The 11,873-nt window shown below is 38.6% G+C and overlaps 1 protein-coding gene across 1 annotated transcript in view; it reads left to right on the forward strand.

The window, feature by feature from the left end:
* LOC103922478 (myosin-IIIa-like) overlaps positions 1-7,093 on the forward strand; it is a gene marked incomplete at its 3' end in the record, with an annotated part of 59,229 nt that extends 52,136 nt beyond the window's left edge. The window contains exons 6-9 of the mRNA XM_009330619.1: positions 3,252-3,328; positions 4,634-4,779; positions 6,460-6,525; positions 6,938-7,093. Of these exons, the coding sequence (XP_009328894.1) occupies positions 3,252-3,328; positions 4,634-4,779; positions 6,460-6,525; positions 6,938-7,093 (445 nt within the window). The remainder of the gene's footprint in view (positions 1-3,251; positions 3,329-4,633; positions 4,780-6,459; positions 6,526-6,937) is intronic.
* Between the last annotated feature and the right edge of the window lie 4,780 nt (positions 7,094-11,873).

Raw genomic sequence — 11,873 nt, forward strand, 5'->3', positions numbered from 1 at the left:
AAGGGGAATGTAGTGTAAGATGCTGCTGCTGTTTTACATCTGTTTCTCTAGGAGATTAAAACAATGTTAGGAAATAATTCAAAGTGTTGCAGCCTGTTTAGATCTGCAAGGTTAACAGCGTGAGCAGTTTTTGGCCCAGAGACTAGCTTGAGGAATGATCGAGTTGCAGGTTCTTAATCAAAAGAAGGTCACAAAGAGGATGCTTTGGTAGGGAAGTGGACACTGAAGGCACAAATGAAGAAGGGTTATGGAAGAGGTAGCCAGAGGCAGTGTGACAGCTAGAGTGTAAGCCCTTTGGGGTCGGGTCTGTGTTTTTATGTATGAATACAGTGGCTAGCATGTTGGGAATGTAGTCTCCCTGCTGTGTGCCAAATGTGATTTTAGTAGAATTTGCTAGGGCTCACCATTCCCCCATTAGCATCAACCAGTAAAATGTGCATACTTCTGTCACAGGACATAATCATAAAACGATGTTGTACAGCCTCCCGATTTAGATCAGAACAGTGTCTGCTCAGATTGGGTGCTACTATGAGACAAGTCTTTCCTAATAATAGGGAGCTCATTTCTGCACTGTTTTTCTTTTATTGAGTGCTAAGGTCATAAGTAGGTGGCTTTACTTTTGATGTTATTCCAATATGCCAGTTTTTGCAATGAAAAGCTTGAATAATACTCATGGTGTAAGTCTGCCAATTTCCATTTTTTATTAGTAAACTAATGCCTGAAATAAGGGGAAGAAAAAAAAGCATTTTTCCAACTATATGCACAATATTTTCTTTTGGGTATGGTGTGCACTGGTACTACTAATGCACTTATGCATTAAGCTCTTCACTTTCATAATACTTACAATTTGTATGTAGTAAAACACCATTTTATGACATATTTTTAGGTTTTTTTAGGAGAATATTTGACTCGTTGCAGCAAGCAGTAGTAAAGGGGAAGGGGGAGGAGCAAGATGTTTTTGTTAGAAAATATACAAGTTAAAAAAAGCTGGTCAGCTATATGCTTGACTGGTTACTGAAATGCTGGAAGAAATGTTACTAAGTGTGGAATTACATCATCTTTCCTCTATACACAGAAAAAGCCCAAGGAAATACCATTTGTTATAAGACCTACGCTCCATAATCTGAAATGCCACTTTACTGCTAAGAGCAAAAGGATAAAAAAGAAACAAACAAAAAGCACACAAAAAAACCGAGAGCCTAAAGAAAGTAGTGGTGAACAATTCAAATTAAATCAGCTTTTTACTCAAGTAAAAAAAGGGGGAGGAGGAAAAAATCCCTCAGTTTATTTAATAATTACAGTTCAAAGAGAAGCAAAAACCAGTGCATAGACACAGAAGACTGTGCACATTAATGTTCCTTTATAATCTCCACAGAAAGTTACGATTATTTACAAAATCTGACACTGGATTAATAAAAATTCAGTTAGTGCCTTCCTTTGCCTGCAGATCTGAATCCTGGTTCCTCTTCCAAGACTACAAAAAAGAGCTTAGCAAAGGGGACTCCCACAACACGTAGAAAGGGAGAGGCGAGAGTAGCCTCCTCTCCCTCCAAAACCGAGGATCACGTAATGATGTCCATTTGCATCACTACAACAGTGACAGGCCCGTGGTGATGTGTGCTTATTCCTTGCTTTCTGAATGACGTGTTTTGCTGAGGGCTCGGAACAGCCACAGGCGCCGTGAGCCGGAAGCTGGACCTCAGCCAGCTCCTTGAGGTAGCAGAAACAAAGCCCCTGCTTAGCTGAGCCAAAGCAGGCTTGGTGGACTTTGTGCTAAGACTCACATTGTCCTGCATTCCGTGGTGCAAACACTGTGTATTAGACTTTCTGCAGGCACGGAGAGAGAGAGAGAGATGCAACTTTCTCAATCCTGGAGTAGGCTAGAGGGAGACAGCCACAAAAGCAATGGTTGTGTTTGTCTCAAAGGAACAGGCGGGATCTTTCTTGCTGCCTTATTTTCAGCAGTTATATACATTTCCGTGATGGACAAATGCAGATATTTTGTGAATCAGAGCTGAACACATAGCTTTAGAGTGAAAAAACAGATCAAGCCCTCTATGGTTTCTTGACCACCAGTGAAAAAACCCAAAACAATCAAATTCTATCTAGATAGAGGTTTAGTTAGTATTTCCACTGGGCAGTTAACGTGAATTGCTCCTGTTACGAACCATCTGCAGGGTTTTCACAAAGATAAGGTCTACAAGAGTAGAACACAGCAGCTTTCTTGCCATCCATGATATCAGCACTTCAGAATATGCCTCCGGTGAACCTCACAGTGGCTATGACTCATAAATCCATAGTAGTTCGGGACTTGCTAGCAGAGGGGCTGTTTTTCTCCACGAGTGGCCCTCACAGTTGATTGTGACTCGTAAATCCATAATAGTTCAGGACATGCTAGCTGAGGGGCTGTTTTTCTCCATGTGTTGTACTCTCCCCTTTGCACACACTAGAGATATTTCCAACCAATACACCCTTGTTTTGTAAGGAAGGAAATAGGTGGCAGGCTGGTCAGAATTGTGCTGCAGCCCACTTGAATTCCTAATATTTCAGTGTCCTTTAATTTAAAAACGTAAGGAATCTTTAGAATTCAGAGTTCACTTTCCAGCTCTTGGCCTGAAATAGTTAATTCCTTAAACTACAGCTCGTGTTACAAAGCTGATTTGCAGGCATTTGATGTTGCTTTGAGAATGTGCTTTGAGCATGGAGACACTTCTGGTTTTGTAAGAATTTTTGAGGTTTCACTGTTTCGTTGTTTCTTTTTTATGGCAGAGCAGCTAAGAGATGAGGATAAGTATCTTTTCTAGTGTTCAACCTAAAATATATAAATAATGAAACAGAGGTCTAGTGTCAGTACTGAGCATTAAAAGAAAAAAAGAATCTGTGGAAAGTATAGTACTTTTTTTTTTTCCTCCCTACCTAAGGTGCTTTACTGCTCTCCTAAAATAGGATATAGAAAAACTGTAATTAGCCAGTCAAAATATATAGAGTCAGATTACTAATGAAATGCTCATTTGGGACTAAATCCCGATCCTACTGAAGTCACTCGAAACAAAGGATGCGGAGAACCTCAGCTGAAATGCTGAGTACCTTTGAGGACTGGGCCTCTCCTTCCAGAGAGCTGGAAAGATATATTTAAGATTCGCCTGCAGAGGAAGTCATAGCATGACAAGACAAGGATGGCACCATTCAGAAGAGCTGTCTTGGATGGAAATAGCAGTTGCTCTGATTATAGCTTCCCTTCGTTCTTCCAGGGGTGTCTGCTCAGCTGACCAGCACTCGTCTCCGTCGGAACACCTCCGTGGGCACCCCGTTCTGGATGGCTCCAGAGGTTAGATTCATGTTTCAAAACGTTTTGTCACTGGTATTTGAGCTGCCACATTCTGCATTTCTGTTCTTTCTTTGACTTTCTTCCTGACCACTGGACCTTTCACCACATGAAATAGCAATGTCCTTCAAAAAAGTGTTTTAGACCTTTTTTCTTACATGTTTGCAAGGATTAAGTTACAATGGGGTTTATTTTTGAAACGACAAGGTTAGAGCCAGAGATCAAGATGTTGAATTGCTTACTAAAATGTTAAAGAGGAGAGAGTACTACCATTGATCCTTTCCAGCCTTCCAAGCTCTGAAACTATAGCTGTCTCATCTCCCCATGGATGGAAGGAGCCCAGGGTGGTACTGTGATACATTATAGCTTTTATTTTTTGATTTCTACACCTGGAAAGTTTTTAATACTATATATCAATAGCTGACAGCAAGAAATGGAAGAGGTTATTATGAATAAATAAGATGTACTATGTATCTTTGGAGATTTTTCCAGCCTGAAATTGAAGCATATAAAGATACATTTTAAGCTGAGGCAGGAAAAATATTTTGTTATAAATAAGCCTATGTACTTACACTATTTGTATGCACAGAAACACATGCATATACATCTATTTATAGTACATGAAACTACTCTGTTTATACACACATATTTTTATAAACATACTCTGTTTATACACATTGGTCTAGCCATGTAGCTAACGGGATACACATTGGTTTAGACCTGTAGCTAATGGGATGAAAAATTCTAGATTCATCCGGCATTGTGGATGAGCTGAAATGCATATGAAATTAAATACACTTGCTGTAAACCAGTGGCAAACACATTGTCGAGAAATTATCTTGATCTTGAAATTGGCTGATTTGGCTGAATGAGGACCCAGTAGGAGACAGTGAATTCAACTTCTGCTTTCCGGCTTGTTTCACTTCATAGAGAGAGCAGTATAGCTCCATTAGTTATTTTGCAGGAATAATCCATAGAAAAGAGATTTAGGGTTGTTGAGTTTCCTTCTACTTCCCTCAGCCATGGGATGCAGTTTACCACCTTCAGCTGAAAAAGCAAAGGATTTGCACTCTTTTGTCAGACCAGGGAACATCTGGTGAAAGAACCTGGTGTTCACAGAGACCTGCTTTCTCTAGTTTAAGCATTGCCTATTTTCAGCAACAGGATGCTTTAGCTTGCTGAATGTGTGCAAGTCTGTTTATTTCACCCAGTATCCCCATCCTGTAAGAGATTGCCCCAGCTGTGGATGTACTCTTAAATTCGGACGTTTGACCATCCAGTGACCATCCCAGTCTTTTACTCCAACAGGTGATTGCCTGTGAGCAGCAGCTAGATAGCTCCTATGATGCCAGATGTGATGCATGGTCACTGGGTATTACTGCAATAGAGTTGGGAGATGGAGATCCACCCCTTGCTGATTTGCACCCTATGAGGGCACTCTTCAAAATACCAAGGTAATATCTTGATGTGTTTATTTCTTGCCAGGTTAGACAACTTTTTCCTTAACTGTTACTCTCTTCAAACTTAGACTGTTTAAGTATGTGCAGTTTCTTCATATTATTTGTACTAAGAGGAGGTTAGAAATTGTCCAGCTGTATTTTCTGCCTGCTCTGCTTCAGCCATGTGCGCACATTGAGAAGTTCAGAGCTGATCATGGCTACATTTGAGAAAAAGCCGTAAGGCCTTCTCCTGAGTGGACTGCTGCCCAATATACATGAGCGCAGGACTCAGCTGAGTCCCGTATATTCTGTTACAGAGAATGACTTATGATAGAAATACAGAGTCTGAGTATGCCACTGTGGTGAACAGGCCCCACACCTGTCCTCAAGAGTTATCCCATGTCCTTTGAAGCAAAGTGTTGGTCCACCACTCACATACATTTAGGCTGCCACCTTTCATTAGCTTGTGCTGGTCCTGGCAGTTCCAGTGCTGCTGTCCTCAGGCAGTGCAAATAGCAACTTCTTTCACGTTTTCTTTGAAGCTGGAGATAAAAGTACCCAAAGTGCCACTTACAGCGTTTCAAAGAACATCAATCTCAAAGTCTGTAGGGGATGATCATACAGCAGTTTGTGGATTTCACTCTAACAGATGAAGTAGTACCACAACAGTTGAGACCATATAGTATACCTGAGTGCTTCAAGTCCTTTTCAGCCAAGTCACCCAAATTAGATTAAATTACCTTCAGGTTTAAGAAATTTTGGCTGACTTGGCACTGAAGGAAAGCATGAATGCTCTTCTCACCTTTACTTGGTATGGGGAAAGCAGTTGCAAACTGCTGTAGTCAGTAATTTCAGCTAGGCCTTCAAAAAAAAATCTGGCTTATAGCCTTACAAATATTGGGCACCTACCCTTTCTGCCCTGGGGCAAATATAAGATCGATATCCTTTCATTTCACTAAGTGAAACCTGAAAGTGGTAAACATTAAGCAGCACTTAAACAAAAGCAGTTATGATGATTAATCAAAAATAGACAAAGAGGCACCTCATCTATAGGTGACTCCTTTTGTCTTCGTGACTACATTCAGTGAAAACGGCACCTCTGTTTGAACAGAAGACGACTGTTAAAACAATTTGAACCAAATTAACACCTAGAATAAACAGATCTAACTCAACAGAAAAGAAAGAAAAAAAGAATTTACACTAGGTCTGTATTTAGTCCTTCACTTGACTTCTGATTATCTTCTGATGAATGAGAAGTAGTTAATAAAGAGCTAGTTCCTTCTGACACTTTGCTCAGCAAGTTGATTAATTCAGTCCTTCTGGGAAAACTTAAAATAGGATTTCTTTTAAAAAATACTCTTAAGAAAGTACATTGTTTCAGGCTTGAAACGAGAAACTTGCCATTACAAGGGAATAGTGATTAATGGGTTGTTAGTTTCATTTCCGTTTATTGATTTGATTGAAAAAATTACAGTGATTCTTAGCTACGCTTGGTAGATCATCTCCATGCTATTTCTCCTTGTTAGTTATGTAAAGTAGGAGAACCAGTGAGGCATTGTATCATCTACCCATGCTCCTTTTACCAGTGGAAATCAATATCTTCTTTCAGTGGCCTTCTAAAACTCATTACTCAGCCTGCCTTCACACATTGTTTTTGTCAAGCTTATTAACTTATCATCACACTGACCTTTGCAGGAATCCTCCTCCAACACTACAGCAGCCTGAACTGTGGTCACCTGAATTCAATGACTTCATTAAGAAGTGAGTAACAACTGAGACCACTGTAGCTGAGCATGGAACATGTGTAAATGTCATGTGTGAAATATCTTTGTATTCTCTGTGGAAATCTGTTGCTACTAATATTTTTCCTTAAAACCTAGTTTGTAAATCCAGTTTGACTTCAAAGTGAGGCTCCAGATTTAAAACATGAAATAACAACATTTTAACACCTTTGATATTTCTGTTTTTCTTAATTTAGAGAATATTTAGGTTTTAAATGCAGTAATTTAACTTCTTGGCCTCATCCATTCTGCGAAATCTTGCAGTTTTCAGTACAGAGCTGTTGTGATTAAGATGGGTGTATTTATTATGGAGGTATGAATGAACTACAGACAAGCATTTCAAAATTTAACAGCAATCCCTCAACAATCATATGCTTTTTCTGCCAGCACAGGTGCTTGACTAAAGATTATGAGAAGCGTCCAACAGTGTCTAGTCTTTTGCAGCATGATTTTATTAAGCAAATTGAAGGAAAAGAAAACGTGCTACAAAGGCAACTCATGGAATTTATTGATGTTCATCAACAAATGGGAGTCACTGAAAAGGCAAGGTAAAAGTAGCTAAAAAGTAGACCAGTTGGGACAATTTTGATACTTTCACTGTTTCAGAATGGCTAGCATTCAGAGAAAGATTCACCTCTCATAACTTTAGCTGGTCAAAAAATAGGGACCTTAATCTTTGGGGTACCCTATAGAGCCAATGCAAAAAGAGGGGCATCATGATTCACACGTGGGATGAAACAATCTTTAGAAGTGCCTCCCCTTTCTCCTGTAACTCAAGATGCAGATTAGGATCCCAGTTTTCAAAAAGCTAAAGTTAGGTGAAATTAATGTCTGGCATTTTCTTACATTGGCATTGTCAGCTAATGTTTAGTTTAAGCAAGTATGCTAAAAAGTAACTAGTCAGGTTCCTGCAAGAATTGGATGCTACCGACTGAAAGAAGTGATAGTGGTACCAGACCTTGTTTTGCAAACTTCAAATCTTATGTCTTATTGAATAGATACTTTCTTTCTTCCACTAGTATTTAGTAATATCAATTCTGTATAAGTCACTTAGCACCTGATGGCTTTTATTTAAAACAACTGAAAATGGCTTGGCTCAATTTTACAATTTGAAAAAAAAACACCCAGTACACTGAAGTAATGTATCAGATGTGAAATGTAGTAGAAGATTAGTATTGAGGTACTACTACTGGTGTGACTTCTCCTGTGCTTCAAGGTAAAGGATGCCTTTTTTTTTTTTTTTAAAATGGAACATAAGATTTAAAAGACATTTCGGCATTATCATCTGTATGGAAAAAGCTTACTAAGATCTGCCATATTTCCTTTCACACATATTTATAGAAATAATATATATGGCAGTCTTCAGTTCTGATCTTGGAGAATTTTCTATTTACTCTATCCTTTGAAAGATAATAAAAAATATATTTCTAAATAATTTGTGATTTTCAAGTTTTCTTGGACTTCGTGTAAGTGGATGTGGGATGAGTAGTAGTTTCTCTTTTCTGGTATTTCAGTAAAAACCTATGCAGTTGACTTAAATTAAGCCTCAGACTGGATTTGTATGTTCTATGTGGTGCAGACTTGACATTTGCTTAATCCAGAAAGATTCTGGAATTGAAATAAGCTTATCGGATGTCAGTTTTCAGCACTAAAACAACAACGTAATCCAGACTTTAAAAAGTATTTCTTTATGAAACACAGGGAAACGATATGTGGTAAAATAAGTCCAGAACACTAGATTGTATGAATTTAAATCCTGATAACGCTTGTGACACTGGTCTTTTGAAAGCCTAAATAATTTTTGAAAATCAAGCTTCTAAGTCAATTAAGTATCATGAGCTTTTTTACCCATTTTATAGAACTCATGTTTGTTTTCTATCAAGTCCTATTTTTTTTCAAATCCTTTAATTTTTTCCACGTAAATGCTGCATAAAGCAAATTACATGAATTTTCTTTTCCTATACAATACAAACATAAAGAAAGTGGCCCAGTTTACATGTGCATAGAGTAGTCGAATGGCATAGGAACAGGACAATCTATTGGCACTTTCTGCATGCTGTTTAGACTGTGTTTTATTAACTGATCACTCTTCATATGAACCAGAGTTTAAGGGAATGTATTACTATGTGATGAATTTACCTATGCTTTTACAGTTGATCAAGTGCAATTTCTACATAAATGTTCCCAAAGGAAGATGGAATTTTCTCTCTGAAAATAATAATAATTTATTATCGGAATCTGTGCCAAAAAAATTACTTATTTAACTAAGGGCGTAATTTAAATGGCATGGTTAAACTAGTAGCTTGGTGTGTAGTGTCCATATTTCAGATTAGCAGTTCAAAATACTAACAAGTAGGCTGATACTAGTCTAAATCTCATTTGCATTGATTTAAACAAATCTTTTCATATCTGAGATCAGTGAAGGGAGTATGAAAGACTGCAAGTAAAAATCACATTTTACAGTCACTGTAGCTATAATCACTTCAGCTTTAACACGTTTATTGACTACATTTGCTGGAAGATTGTCTTTCATAGCAGCGAATGCATAAAAAGGTTAGCCTTCTGCTAAAAACAGTAAGAATACCCATCTTAGTATCTATTGCTATCTCTGTACAAGTAACTGGCGAAAGGACGAGAGGAAATGGCCTCAAGTTGCGCCAGGGGAGGTTTAGATTGGACGTGAGGAAAAATTTCTTTACTGAAAGAGTAGTTAAACATTGGAACAGGCTGCCCAGGGAAGTGGTTGAGTCACCATCCCTGGAAGTATTTAAAAGACGGGTAGATGAGGCGCTTAGGGACATGGTTTAGTGGGCATGGTGGTGTTGGGTTGACGGTTGGACTCGATGATCTTGGAGGTCTCTTCCAACCTTAATGATTCTATGATTCTATGATTCTAAGAAAAGCAGTCGTTATATTCCAGTAGCTGAAATTGTAGTAAAGTACGTATATCATTTCACTTTAGAAGAAATTAGAATTCCAGGCCTGTAAAGGACATTACTACAGAACGGCATTTGTTTTTTCTTCTGTTGAATGATAAAAAGATTCTACAAAGATCTTTGAATTCAGTAGTCACACTTTTTTAAAAGTCTTTAAATACTAATCATATGTATCTTCTGACCTTCAGTCTGCACAGGGCAAATGGTGTCAACAGAATTCTGTACAGAAGTACCATGTAAATCTGATTCAGAGTCAAGACATAGGCTGTGTAGTAACAAGTCACCTGGAAAAGTCTCATCTTAAAATCTCCTGGCGTTCTTTTCTTGATTATCCTTTTCTGGGACTGTTTGTACACTGGTGTGTTAGGGCCCTACTGTGGAATCCCTGAACTTTCACCAGTTGCTGGCAACTTTCCTTGTAAAGCTCCCTCCTGATCTCCAGCTCACGCTTTCTCGGCCCATAATTTGAAGGCATAGTTCTGCTTGTTGGCACTGGGAGGCAGGTATTAAAGAACCCTTCCTTCCACCGAGGCAAGAAATCCTCATACCTGTGTCATGTTGTATAAATAGGCATGCCATATACACTCAAGAAATTTGGTAACGTTGACTTAAAGCTGAAGGTAAGGAATCCAGTTATTTTCTCGGTATGTGTTTCCCCTCTTCAAATTACACTTTATTAATAAAAATTTTGTATTTCCAAAGAAAAAAAGTAAAATGCTTGGAAGTTAATAGCTGAGGTCTGGCCACTGAGTCTTCCTGTGTGTGCTATTCCTGTTTTCACTCAAAATCAAATCACCCTCTTTGCCTAGCATGCAGAGGTATAATTTGGCTCTGACTGCCTTCTGCAGTGGTAGTCTGTTGTGGTTGTGATCCTTTCTTGTTGTTCGCTGAATATGCAGTTGGTATAGTTTGGAAAGAAGAGACCATGTTAGGTTATGTCATATTTTCTGGGGTTTTTGCAGAACACCAGATCCTCAGATCCAATCTTTGTGCATCATGCCGGCTCGGGAAGGGTGTGTGATCTCTAGGCATAGAGTGGAGCCACCCTACAGTCACCATTAGCACCATTGTGCCTGAGGTATTTTCTAACATTGACGAGTCACTGAGTCATTAGGGCATTGCACTGGGCCCTCTGAACCTTCCCATTATTGTTACTATTCTAGCGAAGAGGAACCTACTTTTAGACCATTGTGCTGCATCCTTTGCAAACACCTAGCAAGAGGAACAGAGCCCACCAACCTCCTGAGTAACCAGAGAAATCTCAACTTACACTGATAAAACTTTTAAACAGCAATATGCCGTAGATCTGCTCCAGACTTAATGAAGGTGATGGAAGATTGTGCTGTTTTTTCAGTAGCCTCTGAACAGAGTCTTATAGCACTAACACGTCCTGTGCTACTTGAGGCTCAAAAAAGCATGAATACTAGCAATGAGCTTCATTACAAATTCCACTTTTTGACTTTGAGCAAATGCAATACATTTTTCTCTAAAGTCATGACTTCTTTATGCTAAAAAAAACTGTTTGCAGCTTAACCTTTCCTAGCTCAGATCTCAGGTTGAAGAAATTACGATGGGAAGAGCATGAGAAAATGTCCTTTGATAGATTAATATTTTCCCATAGCATCTTGACTGAAACGTCTCTAAAATCTGCTTTTTGGAATGATGAAGTAAGCTATGGGAGATAAGTTCATGTTAGGGAGGAGGTGAAGCCAGCAAAGTTGCATACTAAATGTATTTAATTTGTGGCTTTGTTGTTTAGCATTTGGGTTCTCACTGAACTGTGAATTCCTGGTGAGTGGAGTCGCTTTCAGGACGAGGGCCTTGGGCTCCTGCAGGAGTTACCTTTATCATGGCTGTGGCAAGAAAAGCCTGTTTCATTGTGCAACTTCATAAGGTGGTATTTGCCTCTTTTTAGAGGGGTTCATGACTCGTAATCATCTTGATACTTCTTTTCCCTCAGTCTTTTCAAATTGATGAACTTTCAACTAATAGAAAAAATTCCGTTACATCCTAGTAGTATGATCTTGAGGTTTTATGCAAATAAACTTCATCCCATTATCTGTTATTCCAGTCCTCAGGACCACCTGGCTTTTTAAATATAGTATTTCAATTCTTTTCTGTGTTGACAGTGACACAAGAAGCATGATAATGGAATTTATTGCACGATCTTCAGTGAAAATAAGACAAATTCTCTAATGAAGAAACAATCTCATTGGAGCCTGATCATTCACCTTTGAACACTGCTTAAGTTTCCCCCATTTTTAGCCAATCCCTCAATCACATACTTACATTCTTGTAAGTCACATTATAGCTGTTAAGATTTATAATTAGTGATGAAACTAATTATTAGAAATGAGTGCTGCATCATATACCCAAAAACTGTTCTAAAAAT

Source organism: Pygoscelis adeliae, unplaced genomic scaffold, assembly GCF_000699105.1.
Source record: "Pygoscelis adeliae isolate BGI_AS28 unplaced genomic scaffold, ASM69910v1 Scaffold27, whole genome shotgun sequence".
Lineage (NCBI taxonomy): Eukaryota > Metazoa > Chordata > Aves > Sphenisciformes > Spheniscidae > Pygoscelis > Pygoscelis adeliae.